The sequence below is a fragment of the Geotrypetes seraphini genome, chromosome 3 (assembly GCF_902459505.1).
Source record: "Geotrypetes seraphini chromosome 3, aGeoSer1.1, whole genome shotgun sequence".
In the NCBI taxonomy this organism is placed as follows: Eukaryota; Metazoa; Chordata; class Amphibia; order Gymnophiona; family Dermophiidae; genus Geotrypetes; species Geotrypetes seraphini.
Genome location: NC_047086.1, coordinates 97,197,322 through 97,220,593, shown reverse-complemented (window position 1 = coordinate 97,220,593; position 23,272 = coordinate 97,197,322). Strand labels below are relative to the sequence as shown.

Genomic DNA, 23,272 nt, shown 5'->3' with positions numbered 1-23,272 from the left:
GACTTACTCGACCTCTGGGAAACGGTACCGGGAGATGTGATAGGCTGTATCAGTGCTGAAGTTTGCACAGCCTGGTGGAAAGACCTAGGTTCCGGCGCTAATGTCGGCATGGATACTGATGAAGCCGAATGCACCGGTACCGACAGAGTGGATGCCGATAAAAGAGGCTGTTCCACTGCCGGTACCGGTGGCTCAGACCGGACCGGGACTGGAAGGCTCGGTTGCAAAAGAGCAGGAAGGAGCTGCTGTAACTGCTCCTTGAGCTGAGCCTGCAGGATGGCAGCAATTCGCTCATCCAGGGAAGGCACCGGTACCGCCTTTTTCTTCTGCGGTACCTTCGGTGCCGCTCTACACTCCGAAGAGGAACCCGAGGTCGAGGGGCTGACCTCAATCGGAGCGGAGCGCTTCCGCGGGCGCCTCGAGGTCGGCAGGACTGGGCTCGCTGCTACTGAGACCGGAGGACGCTCCAGCGGGGAAGGCTTCTTAGCCGGCTTACCTGGGGGATGCGACACCGGCGCGGTATCGCGCGGTGTCGATGAGGTAGGTGCCGACTGAGTCGGTGCCGAAGTCGGAGCTGGTGCCGCCGAATCTGACATATCGGTACCAAACAATAACCGCTGCTGGATCTGGCGGTTTTTTAAGGTTCTCTTTTTGAGAGTGGCACAGCGGGTGCAGGTGGACGCTCGATGGTCAGGACCCAGGCACTGTAAGCACCAGTTGTGCGGGTCAGTGAGAGAAATGGGCCTCGCGCACCGCTGGCACTTCTTAAATCCGGGTTGGGGGGGCATGAACGTAAAGACAGCTTCTGCCAAATCGAAGGCCGAGGCCTCGATGGTGGCAGCAGGCCCCGCCGGGGCGAACCCGAAAAAAGAAGGAAAAAAAAAAATAAAAGTTTTTTTATTTTTTTTTAAAGAAAATAAGAAAAAGAAAAAAGGGGAAATATATATATTTCCAAAACGGTTTACGCGAGCGGGAAGGCGAAAAGAGAAAAAAGATTTCAACAGCCGTTGAAAATGCGTCTTCTTAGCTCCACGGAAACTAAGAAACTGGGGACCGCGCGCCTCTGTCGGGCGGGAAGGCACTCACGCGTGCGCGGTGCGGTCTACTAGAACTTTCCAAGTTCTTAGAGTGCAATCACTCTAAAATTGTCCGTACCGGGGCTCCGTCGGTGCCGTCACCCATCAGTCAAGAATATGCTGCCTGCTTGTCCTGGGATAATATTATAATAAACTAAAGAAATAGGAAAATATATAAAACCCAGTTTCATTCCTATGTAGCCATAGGCATTTCACATCTATCCAGGAACTCTTAACTTAGCAGAATCTTCAAAGTTGAAAGTTTTATTTTCATGAGTAACCCTCATAATTGCTGGATAAATTAGACCATATCTGGCTCCCAACGCTCTTAACTGTGGGCGTAACTCTAACAGTTGTCATTTCTAATGGTAAACTGCTGGATTTTTCACAGTTGCAATATAAATTTGGCCTTGATAAAAAACAAAGTTATAAATGGTTGCAACTGAAGCAGGCTATTCAGGCAGGGTTCCCTGAATGAAAATCTCTTAATAATCAGTTTAGTTTAGATTTCTTATGCTTTCAGGCAGACTTTCTGGGTCACCAGGCCGCACAGTGGTATAAATTATTAGCTGGCTATTCGAATAAGAAACCAAAGACTGGACTTAGAGATATTTGGAGCATTGAGATTAAGCATCAAATTAATGCAGTTTGTGAATACCCCAATCCTTCACGGATCGGCGGTTGAAGAACATTGCATTAAATAATTGTATGAAAACATGTGTAAATATAGGAGAGCATGACAACTGCAATAGAAGCATGCACACATTCTAATGCAATAGATATCATTCTCCCCAGAACTGCATACAGACTATAATGGGGCCTAGAGTAGGTCCTGTATGCCCATACACCACAAGATGAGAATATTGAGTTCAGTGTATTGTATGTTCATATCCCATTCCCTTTCTCGCAAGATTGCTACTAGAAGTCATAAAGGCATTCAGAGCAGAGCCAACATGGGCAGCAGAAACTGGAGATCTCTCCTGCCTCAAACAACACCCCTAGACCACCAGGGATTAGAAGACAGACTGGAGGGTGGAGCACCTAGAAGAGGGCAAGGGAGACAAATAAGGTAAAGCACAAATTTTCAGCTTCCATCAAAACCAGGAACCAAAACCATAGCCTTAGGATTTCTGGCCAGTTTCGGTACCATAACCGAAACTGAGCCTTTAACAAGATTTAAATGAATAATGTGCAGATGTGTATGTTTCAATGTTATCTGCACTAAACTCTTCTGTGCATACAGTAGACATAACAGTGCAGGAAACTGTTTTTGTGTAGAACCCATGTTAAAGCTATGCATCAAGCCTCCCAAACTTTATATTAGCTCCCATGTGGTATAGACCAGTGTCTCCCAACTTCTTCATGCCAATTATCCCATAGATTAAAAATTTTAACAAGCAGCAGCACCACCGTCCTCCCCCGAGTAGCAACAGCAGTAGCACCTCCTCCCTGCCTCCTCCCTCCCCCAAGTAGCAGCACCTCCTCTCCCTCTCATGAGCAGCTGCTTGTAACTTATTTGCACAGCTGCCAGCAATAGTGCAGCAATCTCCTCTGGCAGCTTCGGGGCCTTTGATAGGCCAGGCCCACCTCTGAAGAAAGAGAAAGTGGCATCATTGGAGATGGGCCTGTCTACCAAAGGCCCTGAAGCTGCCAGTGAAAATTGCTGCAATTGCTGGCAGCTGTGCAGGGAAATTATAAATTGCTGCTCGTTAAGCGGAAGGGGGACAAAATGGCAGCAGCATCGGCAGTTGCAGGAGACATGCCAACGCCACAATCTGTGTACCCTCTGCCACCAGTACATGTACTGGTGTTGATGTTAGCATTACCATTTAAACACTAATCTTTCAAAGTAACGTTCATAGTCATAAAATAGAATTGATAATCCACTTATTTATTCATTTAACTAAACCAACCCATCTTAACACAAAGGTTGGCCATATAACACTTACTTTCACATGATTTCTTCCAAGTCGTTCCCACAGTTTGTCAGCTTTAGGATTCACAGGAACAACAACATGGTGCACAGTTTCTGGGACCGAGTCCTCACCCTTTAGATCTACCCATGTTGGGAAATGCATAATCTTCTCTGATAATTTCTTCACATCAAAAGAGTGGAGTGTTGCAGAGCAGACAACCACCTGAAAACAAAGTTTTGCATGTATTTTTTATTTCTAAAACAGGAATCGTATTGAGCAGAATCACCAAAACAGTGATGCTATTTTTTGCAAGTGGAAGAAGCCTATTTCTTGAGTGTTGCAACACATTTTTTTTAAGTTGATGGCATTAGATAACTCAAGACATGACATATTTTGGAACTCATTTGCAGTCACGAGTAGTGCCAATACTAAAGAATAATATATTGGAAAAAAAATTGAATTCTTTGAAGACTAAGATTTACTCACATATGATAGGCATAAGCTTCTGAGTTCATATATTTGTAGACTGAGTTAACTTGTATATCAACTTTCAATAATTTTCATACTCGTTCAATATATATATATTAAAATTACAAAAGGAATACACAATATTCTCAAAACTATAAATACATTATAATCTCAAAACTAAAAAAAAAAAAAAAATTAAATATATAATACAAGGGTGGTTTGAAAAGTTCAGTAAAAAATCAAATTAAATATTGTGATAAACCCACTGCAATCCCAGATTTTGTCACAGGAAAATTTAGGAACATACGAACCATGGGGCAGGAGGGCAGACCAGGTCAGAGCCCATGACAGAGAAATAGCTGACTACCATATGAGCAGTGAGGATGAGACTGACACAGAATGGAAGGACAGACAAGAGCAGGAAAGTTTTGCCTTACCTAAAGCAGTGTCAAAACAAAGCAGGAGACTTCTGCCCTGCTATTACCCTGTTCCTGTGAGACAGAAACCAAAGAGAAAGTTTTCTCTCAGAAACGTTGCAGGCTGAGAAAGGGAAGCCCTTGCCCCCACACCCTACACAAGCCAAAGGGTGTGGTTTTCCTCAGCTTAAAGAGAGGTTGAGGAGAGAATTAAGGGAGAGACAGGAAGAAGCTCAGAATGGGACAAAGCTTCACACACACCAGATAGCTGAGATGAGCAGCCCTGAATGGGAAATGACAGAGGAGAAAGAGAATAGCTTCCTGACGAGAGGAGGCCCGGATAAGCCAATCATCCAGGTAAGATGTGCCTGTATTCCCATCCTGCGTAGGTGAGCCACTACTACCACCATCACTCAATCTTGTTCTCCTCCCGAAAAATGTCCAGAACCCAATGATCTGATGAGATCTATTCCTATACCATCCAGAAAGCAGACAGCTGCCCGTCAATGTGAAGGGGGAGGGCTGGCTGTCAACCTGGTATCGCTGCGACTTTTTGTTGACTGAACTGCCCAAGGGTTGCTGATGCCTGTAATTGGATGACCCATCAAATGCGTGCAGGACATTGGCACGCTGACAATTCCATCCCATTTGCATGCAGGACAAATGCGCGCTGCCCTATTCCTTCCCGTTTGCGCTCTGAGGGTATGTGTGTGTGGGGGGGAACCCCAAACACACATTCGTGCTCTTGTTGAAGGGGGTGGGAGAGGGAACCCCTCACTACACTTACAACTTGCGCTCTCAGCACTTAAAACTTGCTCTTCTGCTGTGTGTGGGGGAACTTTACAATGACAAGCTTGAGGGAGGGGGTGTTCAATGCCGACGCGCTCTGAATTACAACATTGTCACAACCCCCCCACTACACTTACAATTCTGCCTTCACAACTCCCCTCCCTTCATGCGCGCACTTGTTGCTGCGTGCATTTGACAGAGCAGAATTGTCGGCACGCCAATATCTTGCGTGCTATTGACAGTGTACCCTGGAAGGACCTCTGGGAAGAGGAACCAAAGGAAAACTGAAAGGATCTCTGAAAAAACAACAAAAATTGCCTCTGCTGCCCTTGGCAAAACGACTCCTGCTGTCCAGAAGGGATTTTGGATGGCGATCTGCCATGCTGGTCATAAGGTCATCCAAACCTTTGCCAAAAAGTATCTGCTCTTTAAATGGTAATTCTCCTGAGTGTGGCAATAGAAGCTGAATTGGCCGCCCACTGTCCAGAGAACTCAGCGTGCAGAAACAAGAGTAAGCTATATCTTTGCTCGTGACTCTAATGATGTCATAGCGTCAGCCACATAATCCACTCCTTCATGTGGGGGGACTGGTGTCCCCCAGCTCCAAAGGACTACTCTGTAATCTGGCATGACAGGCCCGTGCTATGAAGGCAGCAGCTGCTGCCACTTTAATACCCAAAAGCCAGCACTTCAAACTGTCTTTTAAGGACCACATCCACCTTATGGTCCTGCGCGTCCTTCAGCATTACTCCTCCCACACTAGGCAGGGAGCTGCACTTAGTCACTTGCACTACTGTGGAATCTACTTTTGGCAGATAAAGCCTAGACATAGCTTTGGCCACCTTCAGAGAGTCTTCAGGGTACTCCCATTGGTCAGTGACTAAGGAAGTGATGTCCAGATGAGCTGGAAAGAAGGTAGACTATGAATTAGTGCCACTCACAACAGAACACTAAGAGGTAGTGAGTGGGCTTGCTGTGGATCCAGCTTCAAAGCACAGAAAGCATCAAATGAAATGTGAAACGGATTCAGATTTGAAAAAACAGCACACTGAAGGATCATCACCCTGATCAACAGCCGCCATAGCCTCCTGACTTCCTGTCCCCCGAAAGAAACCAGAAATCATGCAGTGGAGCCTTGTGATAATAAAGGCATGGAAAGGGACTTCCAGTCCTCCCAGTTCTGTTCCAAATGACCACTGACACTAGGAGACGGTGTGTTCTGAGGCAGAGAGGCCTGCTTGGGATCCCCATGTATTGGAGTTGGCACACTCACAGGCAGCACAGGCTTCCCAGGCGCATTAAGTAGGCTTTCCACAGGAGACTGACAAAATCTGAGAATTCTTAGACTGGAGGTTCCAAGGACTCCTGCAAAGACTTCTGACTGGGGAGGTAGTGCCTCCTCCATCTCTACGAGCTTGTGTTTTGCCTCTTCATTGCATGCAGCCTTTGGATGGGATTTCTTCCCCAAAGATCGGGCATTTTTGGGGTGCTAGCAGCCTGGAGGACTCAAAGGTTGAGCCCAAAGCTCCCACCCCTTCCTCCCATACTCCATGGCATATGGAACACTGCCGCTCTTCATCTGGAAAATACGCTGAAAATTTACATGGATTAGGGTTAGATTGGCCTGGGGAATTCATTGCATGATCCCCAGGCAAAAGAAGGGGTTTTGAGACAGAAAAAAAGCACTTAAAAAAAAAAAAAAACTGCTAAAGATCCAACATAGCTGTCGCCAGAAAAATCATACCAAACACCATGGAAGCTTATCTGAAAAAACAAAAAAATACCAAAAAAGGTGTTTTGGAGGTGGGGGAACTGGACTAACCCCAGAAACCCTCAAAACTGGCTTTTTCAGACTTCACCTGATTTTCCCTATAGGGAATAATGGGAGTACTCATTGTGACTGCTGGTGCCTGTCAGCTTGCAGCAGCCTACCTCCAGGGAAAGGATTTCTGCCTCAGGAAGTGCCAGGGATAAGTCCCTAAGCTCCTTAAGGGATACACAGCAGGCTGGCTTCACAGGTACTCAGCATGAGATTGGCCCACCACTCGGGACTGCATCCTTTCCCCAATGGAGTTAGCCCAAAAAGGGGACCTCCAAGCACCGAAGCCATGCAGGAAAATAGAAAAACAATGGCAAAAAATATCTGAAAATAAGTAAAAGAAAGTAGAGCAGATCAGAACATACCTTCTGAGTTCTCTTTCAGAAAAGAAAACTGTAAGGGGAGCTGTCCTCCATTACTGAAGGGGAGCAGTTGGAAGATTTGAGTGACACCCTTCTGCAAAGTTTACGACTAGGGGAAGGAACGGCTACAGAACAGAATCTTATATCTTTGTAATAGAATTGTTTGTCTTTTATTCTTTTGATGTATTTTTGTACATTTAATAAAAACAAAAATTAAAAGAAATGAATCATACTGCTCCAATTCATCCATTCAGTATATGAAAATTATACATGGCCATACTGAAGTTTATACCTGCAATCTCTTCCCATCTGAAGTGATCTGAGGAATCTGAGAATGTATTCTGTTGATAAAATCCGAATAACCTTGAGAAAGAAGACCATCCTATTGTTTAAAAGTAAGAAAAAATGTTTCAAAGTTGGTGAAATATTTTCTTAAACTTTCATTTGAAACATGTTGTTTTGTTCATCTAAAAGCAGACAAATAAATTTACAATGACAGCAACAATATACAGTATATGAAGTTTGCAGATTGTAAGTTCAGTATCCAAACATTAACATTTCAACTTCCAGGGATAAAAAGGGCTCCAAATTCTACACATCACTAGTAATAGGACAGTTAATCTATCTCATTTAATACTAGCCTAGTAAAAAATAAATAAATTTAGTATATTCAGTATATATTTCATAAGATTTTTACCATGAGCTACTTCTTTTAAAAAGCTAAAAAGGCAACTATCTCAGACCTATGACAGCTTCACATTTGAAAGAAGCAAAATCATAGCTAAATCACAAGTACAAGATAGTGTATAAAAAACAAATGTAGTATAGATATTGATTATGTTAGATTTGTATTTCAAAGACATTTATCAGATTCACAATTTGGAAACTCTAACCACAGCAATGAAGTTAAGCATTAGAATTTACTGAAAAACATTCTTTTATTCTGTTTCTCTCATCTCATCTCTCCCCCAGACAAAAGCCAAAACACTATAAAATAAATCAATATAATTTCTAACGTACAGCTTCATCAAGAACCAGAAATCTAACTTGAGACAAGTTGAGCTTTCCTGTGGACACTAGGTCATCCACTCTTCCTGGAGTTCCCACAACAATATCTACCTGTGAAATATAAAAATAAACACATTTTACTAAAGAATTTCTTTATTATTCAGTAATAGCTCAAGCTGAGTTACGTTTCAGATACAATAGGCTATTTACCTGTGTACAAAGAGTTCTACAATCTAATTTGGTACCTGAGGCAATGGAGGTTAAGTGACTTGACCAAGATCATAAAGAGTAGCAGTGGGATTTGAACCTGGCTATGCTGGTTCTCAGCCTGTTTGCTTTAAGCCATAAGCTATTCCTCCTTTCATTGGAAAAGGTAATGCAAGGTTAAGACTAAAATAATGATCCTTATATTTTTAAAAGCTCCATTCTCAACAATAAAAAAGTTAAAATAAGAGAAAGCTTTTCCAAAATAGTGAACATTAAAGCTGTGGTGTGCCAATTCAGGAGAAGAAATGTCAGATGCCTAATTTATTAACTGAAGCTACCATTTCATTTACACTAGTGGCCAAAATTGTGGAAACACCTAGCATTTTAGGCATTATACTAAAAACAAACAAACATGGATGTAACATCATATTTGTATTTCATGCATAAAGTTTTGACTAATAACAGAAACTCTGTAATCACTTAACAAGAACAGCATAATATTTGGCACTAATAATGCTGTTAATAAACTACCCAAGCTAATAATGATAATTTGCCCAATTATCCGATGACTTCATCAGTTTCATTAGTAGCCTTGATTAGACTCATATCTTCTTGGCATGCTGTCCACAAGTCTTTGGAGATCAATAAGTGTTATTATGTGGAACCAGGAGTTGATTATTGCTGCTATCAGATCATGTTTGTTGGATGGTTGCTTTGCTGCTACTGCTCTATTTAATCTGACCCAGAGGTTCTTAATGGGATGAGGTATTTCGTGGCAGTGTGGTATGGGGTATGATCCTGTTGAAAAATGAATGGTCGACTGGCATCAAAGATGTCTGGCTGAGGGCATGACTTTGGGCTGAAAGACCTCCTTTATGTATTTGTCAGCATTTATCATCCCTTCATCAAGCACCTGCAATCGACTCGTATCATCTCTGGATTTGCAGCCCCACACATCATGGTCAAAGGATGCTTCATAGTGGCAGTAGCACACACTGGCAATCAGTCCTCGCTCAGTCACCGACAAACAGAGCAGATACCATCACTGCCAGATATGAAGATTCAGGTCTCATCACTCCACACCTTCTTCCCATGTGGTCCAGCTAGCAATACATATAAAAAGAAACACGACCAATTGCTTACCTTTTTGATATCAAAATCACTGTCATTCTTAACCACAAAATTACTATACAAATATTACCAGTAAACAATCAAAGAATGTTTATAAATATCATAAGTTGCAGGATTAAACATGTAACCGGAGCAACAGTTGAATAAAGTTGTGCGATCTTGAAAAACTCAGTGTTTCGACAATTTTGGCCCCTAGTGTATACAGCAAGCAGATTATGGCTCACTCACATCTCTCTTTTACAAAGTAACAAAAGTAACAAAAGAGATTAGGTTTTTATCTTGCTAGTAGCTTTTCCAGTAGATAAGTGTGTCATTTTGGACAAGCGGGTTAGCTCCCTATGGCTGTAAGCCTCTGCAGAAGGAACCCACTCCAGATTTTTTCTATAACCCTCCTACTTCACTGAGAACTCTACTGTCACCTACAGAGATCTTCCAAATGAGCTGATGCAGGGATATGGGAAAACTTCCCTGACTAATAAATCTGTTCTGCTCAAACCAAGTAACATAAGAACTATGAACAATCAAAGCATCAAACACGCCAGCAGAAGCAAAGGAGCTGAAATAGTACCCCAAAATACACCAGTAATAAATTACTCTTCATGGTCCAAAGGGTTGACTGGCCTCCAAGTAACAGACTTGGAGAAGAACTTTCATAATGAGAGAGTAGGCAGGCGCAGGAAAAAAAAGACAGGGTGGGGGTCCAGAGTGACACCTACCTATCTATCTATTTAGATTTCTATCCTGTCCTCCTGTGAGCTCAAAACAAGTTACAAAAGAACATTCACAGTAGATACATTTAGTCAGAATATATTAGACATTCATGGAAAAGATATTAGCAAGGTATGAACATTCATGGAAAAGCTATTAGCAAGGTATGAACATAATCTTTTTCCAGTGCAATAGGTGTGTCATTCTGAACAAACAGGATGTACAAAAGCAATGAAATCTAGGGTGGGATGATTGTGCCAGTACATAACACTGAGGACCCAAAGGCAGAGTCCTTCCTTGCCACCACATTCACTCTGTAAAACTCAGCAAATGTATGTAGAGTGGACCAAGTCACCGCCCTACAAATCTCCACTAGAGAGCCTTCTCTAGCAATATAAAAGACCAGGTCAAACAACTCAGTTTCTAGAAGGGGACGAGTGTGTGAGAGTGACAGAGTGAGAGTGAGAGAGAGAGAGATAATGAGAATGCCCTCTGTTCGCAAGGCCGCCACGACAACCACCATAACCAGAGCCATGGCCAAATAAAAAGGAAGTGCACAGAACTGATAGTGCTGATCCAAGATCGCAAAATGAAGGAAGCACTGATGGGAGGCCCGGATTGGCACATGCAAGTAGGCCTCCATCAGGTCGAAAGAGGCTAAACACTCCCCTGGCTGAACCACCAGAATCACATATCACAGTGTTTCCAAGCAAGACGACAGAACTCTGAAAGCCCTTTAGACCCTCTTCAAATCTAAGATGGGCCAAAGACCTCTTTTTCTTGGGTACCACAAAGTAAATCAAGTACCTGCCAGTGCAATATGCCTGAAGGGGAACCGGAACAGCAGCTTAGAGATCTAACAATGTTTTAAGGATCTGGCAAAAAACCTGCTTCTTCCTCGCTGCCTGACAAGGAGAAGCTAGAAAATAATCTGGTAGGGAATGGGCAAACTGCAGAGCAGAACCATCCTAAATCAACTCCAGCCGAGCACCCACTGGAACCAGAGGGGGCGCGGGCACAGAGTCATTGGGCAGGATGGACAGCGGGGGAACCTGCGGAGGGATTATTATTCTCCCGACGGGCCCGACAGGACTGCATTCGCTGAAAGAAATGATCCCAGGCAAAAGTCAGAGGTTGGGTAGGGAGCAGTCCCATGCTCAGGCGGTACCTGCGGAAATCTCGAAGACTTCCCCGAGCAGTGCCACCTCGAACAGTCTGGCAAGCACTGTCTTCAGGCAGGCAGGGCACTTTAGAGTCCATCAGAGTTTGAACTAACTAGTCCAAAACCTCTGGAAAACAACAAGGACCCCCGAAAAAGAAAATTTAGAGTTTAGTGATGGACACCTCATCCATCAACCAAGCTCGAAGCCAGAAGGTCTGGCACGCAGCCATGGATTTGGCAGACGTCTGCAAGAAGTCAGAGGGCGTCTGAGAGGAAAGAGGCAGCCATCTGATTCTTCGCCACCTCCTGACCATCAGACTCACTGTCAAGGACCCACTCGGCCCACTGAAACACGCCCCAAGCCACCAGTCCTGAACAAATAGCTACCTGGACCCCCAAGGCAGACACATCAAAATTCTGTTTAAGAAGAGTTTCCAAACTTACGCTCCTCAGAGTCTGTTAAGACAGAACTGCCCTTGATGGACACAGTATGCCACGTGGCAATAGCTGAAACCATCGCGTCCATCACTGGCGACTTTAAGGTAGTCCTATCCCCCACCGGGACGGGATACAAACAAGCCAAGCAGACTGAAAAGATTCCTCCGGCGAAGTCCACTGTGCAATGGATAATATCCAGAACAAACCAGATGCCTTCTCAAAGCGCAACACCGAGGAGATCTGCTGAATCAGATCTGAGATCTTGTCCCTCTGAGAAAGGCGCACCTCAAATGCCTCCTCGCTGGTAGAGGGGAAAAACAAGTCCCCAGTACCAGCGGCAGTCCCCTTGAGAGGATCCTGGAGGTGTCCCCAAGGGTCTAGGTCCTCATGCATTAGTTAAAACTCTCCTTAGGCAACAAGACCTCTTCCGAGGCCATTCGCGGGCGCCTGGATGAGGGAGGAGGAGGGGGGGGGACGCAAAAAGAATTAAGGTGTCAAAACATCAAGTGGTGCGAAGGGAACAAACCCCTGAGACCCTCTGGATACAAGTAGGATCCCTGGTACTCAGAAAATATGCTTTATACAAAGCAAAAAGAAAATGAGGGGGGGGGGAATCCCTGGCGGCCCCATGGGACTCCCTGAGAAGAATGAAATGTCCCAGTCGCTGAAGCAGGCAAAAGCCGGCATCAACTGAGAGAAAAAAAAACAGTCGACAAGAAATCCCCAGCCGCACTGGCTGTGGGTGAGGAAATCCTTCCATGAACGGCAGGAAAAGACCGGGCTTCTCTGCAAAGCTCTGCTGGCTCACAAGGCACTAGCGGCGGGGAGCCTTGGAGGCTCCTCCACCGCACTGGCCCGAACAGCTGTTTTCAGACTGGCCGTGAGTACCTCGCATCTGGACCAAATTGTGCACCTCTCCCCCTGAGAAGTGCTCAATTGCTCCATTCGTGACCTAGCTGAAGAAAAGTGCTGGTTAGTTGAAAAATACAGTAATTTACAGCATATTTAAAGGGAAAGCAACCCTTCAGACCGGCACTGCCTCAGGATTTTTTTTAAAACAGAACAACAGACTCTACTTGGCTCTCTAAACAGTATGCCTTACCACCAGGGGGTAAGGCTTACCATTGAGGCACCTCTTAAAAAATGTTGGGGAGGTGGAGGAAGGGGGAGGGACCCTACTCGAGACCCGCTGGGTTTGACACCCCAAGATAGGACGGACTCCCAAACAAGGTCCACCCGAGCTTAATCCGGCACCAAAAAGGGGACAAAAATTCCAAAACAAATTCCAACAGTCCTACCAAGGGAGATGGGTACAGTTCACCACACCTGCTGGAGACAGAGAAGACTGAGTAATTAGGGAGGAGTCACATGATATGTACTATTCCAAAGTTTTGTCTCAGTCTCCACCTGCTGGTCATGAGGAGATATAACCCGCTTGTAGATTAACCTATGCCAGTCTGGAGAGTTGCTAAAGAAAACTCAAACACAAACAGACTGAAAACTGCAGGAGAAAAACCATACTCTTCACGAAAACAAACTGCAACAAGAACCACAGAGTGGGGTCTGTGCCTGTTAGGAGGGACTAAAAGAAAGAAAATTAGCAGGTAAGAACCTAATTTCTCCTTCTTTAGTGACCCTCCAGAGAGTCACAGATACGGAGCTTCCTCCAGACTGGCAAAATGGCGGAGCTTCCCACCAAAACTGGAGAAACGTCCTCTGAAAAACTCACCTCCGAGGTCTGTCGTGGCAAAGAGGCCTAAACAGACCCAGCCACTAAAGCAGAACCTCATTTCCCTGACCGTCAGCGTGTGGGGAAAGCCCTGTGTAGGCGTTAGAGGAAGACCAGGCTTCCCCACTGCCTGCAGTCGACGAATGGTGCATACACAAGGAAGAAGCCTGCTCACTGGCACCCGAAGCCGACGAGGATTTTTCCTCCCAGCGGCCGGAGCCCTTCGTGCACACGCTGGCCACATTCACTGCTCGTGGGGTGCACAATGAGCACTTTTTCCCTGTAAGAGTGCTCATTGCGAAAACCGCTACAAAGAAAAAAATGCCAGTTAACAATAAAAGCCAATTACAGTCAATTGAAGCTAATTGAAATCTTCCCTTCAGACCGGCATTGCCTAACGATCTTTTTTCCCCCCAATAAAACTTTAGTAAGCAGACCCTACTGGCTCTCAAAGCTCTATGCCTTGCCTGAGGTGGCAAGGCTTACAGCTGAAGCAACTCTAGCTATTTTGGGTAGGTGGGGGAAATGGGGGAGGGACTCAACCAGTCGAGTGTGGCAACCCGAGATCGGATGGACCCCCAAAAGGGTTCCCCAAGCTCAATCCGGCACTGCAAAAATGGACAAGAACACAAAATCAAAATCCAACAGGCCCTGTACTAAACCAGAGACTGCACAGGCTTACCATCTCTACCTGCTTGAAACTGAACAATCTGATTGCAGAAAGGACTGCACAGCTTACTTGTACCACAGACAAAAGTCATTGTCTCAGTCTCCACCTGCTGGCAGAGAAACGTAAACCCATCCCTATCTGTGCCGGTCTGGAAGGATGCTAAACAACTGTTTTTTTAATTGATTTTTCCCCACAAGAAGATTCCTCCCATTTCATTAAATTTTCAAGTTATTTTACTTCCAAACAGACATACATTCACAGCTCCTTTTCTATAATTCTTTCCAATTTCCACTGGATTGGAGAGAATAATGAATTGTGGTACCATTTTGCATTTCATTATTGTTTAAAAAAAACAACCAAAAACCCAAAACATGAAATTTACTTCAAGATTTAAAACAAGATGATTCAATATTACAGTAAGACTTACCCCTTGCTCCAGAGCAGATAGTTGCTCCTTTGCAGCCACACCACCAATTATCAAGAGTTCCCTTCAAAAAATATTTAAAACCCCATCAAATTAATTATACAGAAGTAAAACTGTACATCAAATTACAATAAATCTCCACAATTTTCTTTTCATTAGGAGGTAATTTTGTAACTATTTGCACTGGAGCAAAGTACATGTGCACTTTTCATTCTCCACACTTTAGAAATCTGCCAAATCCAGATAACTATTTGCATGACAATTTTTCATGTGTTCCCAAAAGTAAAGCAATAAAGACCAAAGTAATACACTTGTAGGTTAAAGCAATAAAGAAAAAGGTAAAGACAGCAGATAATTTAGGTACAATGTAATAGTAGCAGTAAAATAAAACCACATTGTACAGAAGACTCAAGAACAATTTCCAGGTTCAGGTCCTTGTCTGCACTCTTTCTTTTAAAGTCACATTTCTTGCTAGGCAGCAGGATACAGATCGGCCCGTCTCCCTTCCCCTCCAGATAATACAGCAATGCTGCTAAAACTTCTTGTAGCTGCAAAACTACGTTCGCAGCCACAACAAAGACTGAAACCCACTTCAGAATGATAAGTCTATGTAGAGCCCACTCAAGTCACAACCCCAAGCATCCTGGGGTCTATCCATAATTTGCAAAGCATTTGTGATTTCTTGCTCATCCTTTTATGGGATATTCTCTTGGCTAGTTTTGGGAAATGTTTCTCTTTTTTTATATCTTTGTATTTTACAAAGTACAATAGGAAATGCATTTCTTTTTCTATATACTTCTCCCTCTGTATTCATGGGCGATAGGGGCGGAACAGACCCGCGAATAACACAAATGGTCACATTTGCAATTTTGGCAGAATGGATAGAACAGATGGAGGCAGAAACGGGCATGCAGAGTCAGTGGCCTACCAAAGGGGGGGGGAGGGCGGTCCACCCTGGGTGCAGCCTCAGAGGGGTGCACAGCCGGCTAGGTCCGGAAAATTCTACCGGGCCGATCAGCCTGCCTCTCCCCGACGTCAATTTTGCCATCGGAGAGGAAGTTCAGGCCAGCCAATCACTGCCTAGCTGGGCGGAACTACCTCTCCGATGGCAGAATTGACGTCGGGGAGAGGAATGCTGGTTGGCCCGACGCAGAGAAGGAGAGCTTGGGGCGGCAGCAGCTTTGGGGCATGTTACCCAATGGCGGTGACTTGGGGGGCTGTTCCCCGATGGCGGCAGCAATGGCTTGGGGGAGGGCAGGGAGAAAGAAAGAAAGGGGGCAGGCAGGGAGACAGAAGGAAAGAAGGAAAACAGAGAAAAAGAAAGGGGGCATGAAGAGAGAAAAAAGAAAGGGAGGTAGAGAGAAATAAAGGGCAGGGAGAACGGAAGAATAAGTTGGGGGAGGGAATGAGGTCTGGAGGAGAAGAAGCATACAGGCTGAAAGGGAAGAAAGATTGGATGCACAGTCAGAAGAAGAAAGTGCAACCAGAGACTCATGAAATCACCAGACAACAAAGGTAGGAAAAATGATTTTATTTTAAATTTAGTGATCAAAATGTGTCTGAATTTATATCTGCTGTCTATATGTTGCACTCTGGCCCCCCTTTTACTAAACCACAATAGCGGTTTTTAGTGCAGGAAGCCTATGAGCGTCGAGAGCAGCCCTGGGCATTCAGTGCAGCTCCCTGCGCTAAAAACTGCTATTGTGCTTTAGTAAAAAAAGGGGGGGGGGGTGTATTTGTCTATTTTTGTATGGTTATTACTGAGGTGACAGTGCATAGAGTCATCTGCCCCAGAATAGGAATGATAATTAACATTTTCTCAGCATACAGTGTGCTTTGTGTTTTTTTAAAAATTTTATTGTTGATAGATCATTTTGACTTGGTCATTTTAAAAGTAGCTCGCAAGCCCAAAAAGTGTGGGCACCCCTGAGTTAGAGCGTTGAAGCTGTGTGTTTTTGCCATAAAGGTCATCTGACGTAACCGGAATTTGCATCACAGACGACCTTTATGACAGCCATATGCAACTACAACGCTCCGGCTGCTGTAAGAAGGCAGTTTAGACAATCAAGCTGCCATCGCTCTGACCTTATGGGCTGTGACTTTACTGTGAAGAGGAAATCCAGCCTGGGCATAGCAGAATGAGATACAAGCAGATACAATTGCAGATGGTACGCTTAGAGATAGGACATCCCAACTTGTTTGGATCAAAGGAGTCAAAAAGTTGAGGAGCAGTTCTGTGCGGTTTGGTGCGTTCCAAGTAGAAAGCCAAAACATGTTTACAGTCCAGAGTATGAAGAGCTGATTCTCCAGGATGAGAATGAAGCTTTGGAAAAAAACACTGGAAGAACAATGGATTGGTTGAGATGAAACTCCGAGACCACTTTAGGAAGGAATTTCGGATGAGTGCGAGGAACCACCTTGTCATGATGGAACACTGTAAAAGGCGGATCCGCAACCAACGCTTGAAGCTCACTGACTCGTTGAGCAGAAGTGAGGCCAATGAGAAACACCACTTTCCAAGTGAGATACTTCAGATGAGCCTTGTCCATTGGTTCAAATGGAGGTTTCATCAGTTGAGTAAGAACAATATTGAGGTCCCAAACCACTGGAGGTGGTTTGAGAGGAGGTTTGACATTGAAAAGTCCTTTCATGAATCTGGAAACCACAGGATGAGCAGAGAGAGGTTTCCCTTCAATAGGCTGATGGAAAGCAGCAATTGCACTAAGATGGACTCGGATCGAAGTAGACTTGAGACCAGACTGAGAAAGGTGCAACAGATAGTCCAAAACTGAAGATAAGGAGGAAAGCTGAGGCTCCTTATGATGAGAAAAACACCAAGCAGAAAATCTAGTACATTTTTGGTGATAGCATTGTGTATTAGTAGGCTTCCGTGAAGATAAGGAGGAAAGCTGAGGCTCCTTATAATGACAAACACACCAAGCAGAAAATCTAGTCCATTTTTGATGATAGCATTGTCTAGTAGTAGGCTTCCGTGAAGCTTCCAAAACATCCCTCACAGAGGAGCTATGTTGAGAGGAACCAAGCTGTCAGGTGGAGAGACTGTAGGTTGGGAATGAAGTAAAGATCCCTGATGCTGCGTAAGCAGAGAGGGAAAAACTGGTATAAGGTATGGCTCCCTGCTGCTGAGTTGAAGAAGAAGGGAGTACCAGGGTTGCCTGGGCCACCGAGGAGCAACCAGAATCATGGTGGCATGGTCTGACTTCAGTTTGACCAGCGTCTTTTGAATGAGAGGAAATGGAGGAAACACATATAGAAAGAGATTCGTCCAGTCCAGAAGAAAAGCATCTGCCTCAAGGCGATGAGGAGTGTAGATCCTGGAACAGAACTGAGGCAGTTTGAAGTTGTGGGGGGCTGCAAAGAGATCTATCTGAGGCGTTCCCCACTGAGAGAAGATGTGATGAAGGGGCGTGGAATGAAGAGTCCATTCGTGAGGCTGTAGAAGACGACTCAAGTTGTCTGCTAAGGCATTGTCCGCCCCCTGAATGTAGACAGCTTTGAGGAAGGTGTTGTGGCAAATTGCCCAATCCCAAAGTTTCAGAGCTTCCTGACAGAGGGAGGCAGATCCCGTACCTCCCTGTTTGTTGACATAATACATTGCAACTTGATTGTCCGTACGAATGAGAACTACACGATCGTGAAGCAGATGCTGAAAAGCATCGAGAGCATTGAAAATCGCCCTGAGTTCCAGGAGATTGATGTGACACTGACGATCCGTACTGGTCCAATAGCCTTGAGTACGGAGACCATCTAGATGAGCCCCCCAAGCGTAAGTTGAAGAATCAGTCGTGAGAACCTTCTGATGGGGGGCGTGTGACAAAGTAAGCCTCTGGATAGACTGGAAGAGAGCATCCACCAGTGAAGAGACTGTGTCAGAGCAGGAGTGACCTGGATGTGTCGAGTCAGAGGGTCGGAAACCTGCGTCCATTGAGATGCCAGGGTCCACTGAGGAATTCTGAGGTGAAGTCTGGCAAAAGGAGTCACTTGTACTGTAGAAGCCATGTGACCCAGAAGAACCATCATGTGTCTCGCCGAGATGGACGGGCGAGAGGAGACCGAATGACAAAAATGGAGAAGAGCTTCCAGACGTTGTTGAGGAAGGAACGCTCTGAGTTGGACAGTATCCAAAACAGCTCCGATGAATGGAAGAGTCTGAGAAGGCTGGAGATGGGATTTCGGGAAGTTGATTTCGAATCCCAGACTCTGCAGGAACCAGATAGTCCGCTGGGTCGCTAGGACGACTCCTTGAGACGTGGAATCCTTGATGAGCCAGTCGTCCAGGTAGGAAAACACCTGAAGACCATGGATCCTGAGTGCAGCGGCCATCACTACCAGGCACTTGGTGAAGACTCTGGGTGACAAGGCCAGGCCGAAAGGGAGCACTCTGTATTGATAATGAAGATTTCCCACCCGAAATCTGAGGTACTGACGGGAGGGAATGTGTGTGTAGGCCTCCTTGAGATCCAGAGAGCATAACCAGTCGTTCTGCTCGAGGAGGGGATACAGAGATGCTAGGGTCAACATGCAAAATTTTTCTTTGACCAGAAATTTGTTGAGCACCCTGAGATCCAAAATAGGACACAGATCACCCGTCTTCTTCGGAACAAGGAAGTACTGGGAGTAAAATCCCTTGTTCTGTTGAGCCAAAGGAACTGGCTCAATAGCTCGGAACTGCAGCAAAGCTTGAGCTTCCTGAAGAAGGGCGGTCTGGGCAGAGGTAGAAGGATACTCTCTTGGAGGATGTTCCAGAGGAACTTGATGGAACTGAAGAGAGTATCCCTCCCTGACGATGGAAAGGACCCAGAGGTCGGTGGTAAGAGTCGTCCTTCGGTGGTAAAAATGATGGAGACGACCTCCGATAGTGGGATAAACGGGAAATGGCAGAAAGACTGAGGTTATGCTTTCTATGAGACAGTCAAAAAGGCTAAGGAGCCTTGGGTGCAGCAGGTGGCTGAGGCTTCTGCTGCTTCTGAGGATGTTGCCTCTTGACAGGCTGACGAATGGAAGGAGCCTGCTTCAGTGGAAAATGCCGTTGGTAAATTAGAGGAGGGCATGCAGGGCGAGGAGGAGCCGGCTTCGGGCGGAGAATGGGTGCAAAAGACTTCTCGTGGTCCGAAAGCTTCTTGGTGGCAGTCTCAATAGACTCATCAAAGAGGTCATTGCCAGCACAAGGAACATTAGCCAGCCGGTCCTGCAGGTTAGGATCCATGTCGATGGTACGGAGTCACGCCAGACCCCGCATGGCCACCGAGCAAGCAGTAGCTCGAACAGACAGCTCAAAAGCATCATAGAAGGACTGAAGAAGCTGCAGCCGAAGTTGGGACAAGGATGCAAGGACTTCCTGATATTCAAAATGCGCACGAGAATCCAGATAAGGCATGAAACTTTTGAAGGATGGAGAGAAAGGACTAAAAATAGGTGATGAAATGAAAATTATAATTGAGGACTCTGGAGGTCATCATGGAGTTTTGGTAGATGTGCCGACCAAATCTGTCCATCGTTTTGCCCTCTCTGCCCGGAGGAACAGTGGCATACACCTGGGAAGGGTGAGATCTTTTTAAAGAAGATTCAACCAGAAGTGATTGGTGAGACAATTGAGCATTGTCAAACCCCTTGTGATGAACAGTCCTGTATCTGGAATCCAATTTGCATGGAATAGCTGGAATGGAATAAGGAGTTTCCAGACAGCAGACAAAGGTTTGATCCAAAAGCTTGTGGAGAGGAAGCTTGAGGGATTCAGCAGGAGGTTGAGGAAGATGCATGGTCTCAAGATACTCCTTGGAAAACTTAGATCCAGTGTCAAGTTGAATATCCAAATCAGCTGCCATCTGACGCAGAAAAGATGAAAAAGACAGCTGATCTGCCAAAGCCTGGCCTCGAGAGGGACTCGAGGCGGCTTGCTCCAATGAAGAAGGAGACCTGGACGGAGAAAAAGAACCCACCGGGTCTTCGAGATCCGGAAGCGGAAAGGTCGAAGCAGGCGGTGGGGAATACTGAAGGAAAGGCTGCTTCCGATGAGGTGAGGCATGCCTGGATGAATGCTTCGAAGAATGCCTCGATCGATGATGCGAGCTGTGCCTCGAAGCAGGCCTCAACAATCGAGAAAAACCCCCGCCGAAGCCCCCAGAGAATGGATAGGGCTGGAGGCTGTGGAATGAAGCAGAGGAGGCTGAGTGGAAGAACCTCGAGGCACTCGCAAAGACTCTGCTCCTTGCATCGAGTGTACGGGTTCCAATGGAGGCATGGGCAAAGACTCTGCTCCTTCCGATGCATGCCAAGATGCCAGACCAGACACTCGCAGAGACTCTGCTCCCTGTAGAGAGTGTGCATACGACTGAGGCACAGGAGACAGCTCGACCTCCCCCATGGTAGTAAAGAGCTGAATGAATTGCTTCTCCAATAAGGTCTGGAACGAAGCCAGCAAGGATGGATCCGCGTCTCCAACGGGACCACCTGCACGGGCTTCGATCTCCCTCGAGACAGTGTGAGTGCTTGGACTTAGAAGCCTTGGGCACTTTAAGCACCACCAGGGGAATGGGCTGCTGTGCTATCCGACCTGAAGAGACAGAGGAAGGCACTGCAGCAGGCGTCGAAGACATAGCAGGTACAAACAAGGCAGGTTTGATGAGGCTCGGAGCAGAAGCTGTGGAAGCCTGGAGAGCGTCGGATGATGTCGAGGGCGAAGCACTCTTCGAGGACGAAAGCTCCATCGAAGACTCCATGCTGAAAAGCTGCTCCCACAGGATGCAACGACGCTTGAAAGCACGAGACATAAGTGTTGAGCAAGGCCAGCACGATTCCGGGAGATGTTGAGGCCCGAGACACCGAAGACAGCATCGATGAGGGTCCGTCAGGGAAATCGCGCGCTGGCACTTGGAACACTTTTTAAAGCTGGTTGCAGGCCGAGACATAGGCCGAAAAAGCTCCGCCGCAAAATCGAAGCCGCAGGGCTGCGGCCACGTGGGCTGCCCGGTCGAACGAACGGAATATTTTTTTTTTTTTTAACAAGAAAATAACGATGAAAAACAGCGATTCTAAGAAAAATAACCCAAAACCGCAGACAAAAGAAGGCACTTCACGCAGAGAGTCGAAGACGAACTTCTCGGCTCCGTGGAAAAGTAAGAACTGAGGAGACATGCTCTGCGCTGGGCGGGAAGGCACTCGCGCATGCGCGGTGCAGGCGATTCAAAAATTCGAGTTTCTTCAAGCAAGTCTGCTTGTGAGGCGTCCGCAACGGGGCTCCGTTGGATCACGTCGCCCACTTGTGAGAATACCTGCCTGCTTGTCCTGGGATAAAAGAGAGCTACAGCTCCACGAGGCCAGGCAGCCAAAGGAAGACTGGGAACCCGGTCAAAAATATACGAACTAAAAAAATGAAAATAAAGAAAATGAAAGACGCGAGCACAGCGACTCAAAAGAAACTAATCACATAAGCCGCGGTGTAAGAGGGACAACCTACGCGAAGCAACAAACCACCACATAAGAACAGTAAGTAAGCGCAGGAGGAACAAAAGACCCTAATGGTTCAGTGCAGAAATTTCGGACCTCGTTAAAAAGAAAAAAGCAGCATTTATCACCTACAAACATTTAGGAAAACAAGAGGCGGAAAAAGACTATCTAGACAAGTCAAAAGCTGACAAAATAGCAGTCAGGGAGGCCAAACTCAGAATGGAAGAAGATCTAGCACGGAACATTAAGAAAGGGGATAAATCCTTCTTCAGCTATATTAGTCACAGGAAAAGAAACAAAGATGGGATAGAATGCCTGAAGAAATCGGACGGTAACCTTGTAGAATCAGATTCTGCCAAGGCAGAATTACTAAACGAATACTTCTGCTCAGTCTTCACCTGTGAAGCGCCGGGAGCTGGTCCACAGATTCAGATGGGAGACAGCCAGAAGGACTCGTTTCAAGACTTCGAGTTTACGCCCAGTAGCGTCTACAACGAGCTATCAAGACTCAAAGAAAACAAAGCCATGGGACCGGACAACCTACATCCCAGAGTGCTCAGGGAATTGAGAGAAGTCCTGGCAGAACCACTATCTGTTCTTTTCAATCTTTCCCTACGCACAGGAAGAGTCCCCTTGGACTGGAAAACCGCCAACGTTATCCCACTCCTCAAAAAGGGCTGCAGAACAGAGACGGCAAACTACAGACCGGTGAGTCTCACATCTATAGTGTGCAAGCTCATGGAAACACTGATCAAACGAAATATTGCCACAATCCTAGACGAGGAAAACCTACGTGATCCCCGCCAGCACGGATTCACCCAGGGCAGATCCTGCCAATCTAACCTAATCAGCTTTTTTGACTGGGTTACTAGACAACTTGATGCCGGAGAGTCACTGGATGTAGTATATTTAGACTTCAGTAAAGCTTTTGATAGCGTCCCACACCGAAGGTTATTGAACAAGCTGAAGTCGATAGGATTAGGGGACACTAACTACATGGGTTGAGGATTGGTTGAGTGGTAGACTTCAGAGGGTGGTGGTAAACGGTACCCCATCCAAAACGTCAGGCATGATTAGTGGAGTGCTGCAGGGGTCGGTGTTGGGCCTGATTCTATTCAACTTATTCATAAGAGATATGACCCAAGGACTTAGAGGAAGGGTATCACTGTTCGCCGAAGATGCCAAACTTTGCAACATAGTAGGTAAAAACACCTTGCCTGATAATATGACGCAGGATCTACTGCTGCTGGAACGGTGGTCAGCAACATGGCAGCTAGGCTTCAATGCTAAAAAGTGTAAGGTAATGCACCTGGAAAAGAGAAACCCGCACAGAACTTACATACTAAATGGTGAGACCTTGGCCAGGACCACGACAGAACGTGATCTAGGGGTGATCATTAGTGATGACATGAAGGTTGCAAATCAAGTGGAGAAGGCTTCCTCCAGGGCAAGGCAAGTGATGGGTTGCAATCCGTAGAGGTT

At 45.8% G+C, this 23,272-nt stretch overlaps 1 protein-coding gene across 1 annotated transcript in view; it reads right to left on the bottom strand.

The window, feature by feature from the left end:
- Positions 1–23,272, bottom strand: part of DDX1 (DEAD-box helicase 1) — a 194,657-nt gene that overhangs the window by 39,475 nt on the left and 131,910 nt on the right. Inside the window, exons 14-17 of the mRNA XM_033936340.1 lie at positions 14,327–14,387; positions 7,867–7,965; positions 7,139–7,228; positions 3,026–3,214 (exon numbers count right to left, since the gene is read on the bottom strand). Of these exons, the coding sequence (XP_033792231.1) occupies positions 3,026–3,214; positions 7,139–7,228; positions 7,867–7,965; positions 14,327–14,387 (439 nt within the window). The remainder of the gene's footprint in view (positions 1–3,025; positions 3,215–7,138; positions 7,229–7,866; positions 7,966–14,326; positions 14,388–23,272) is intronic.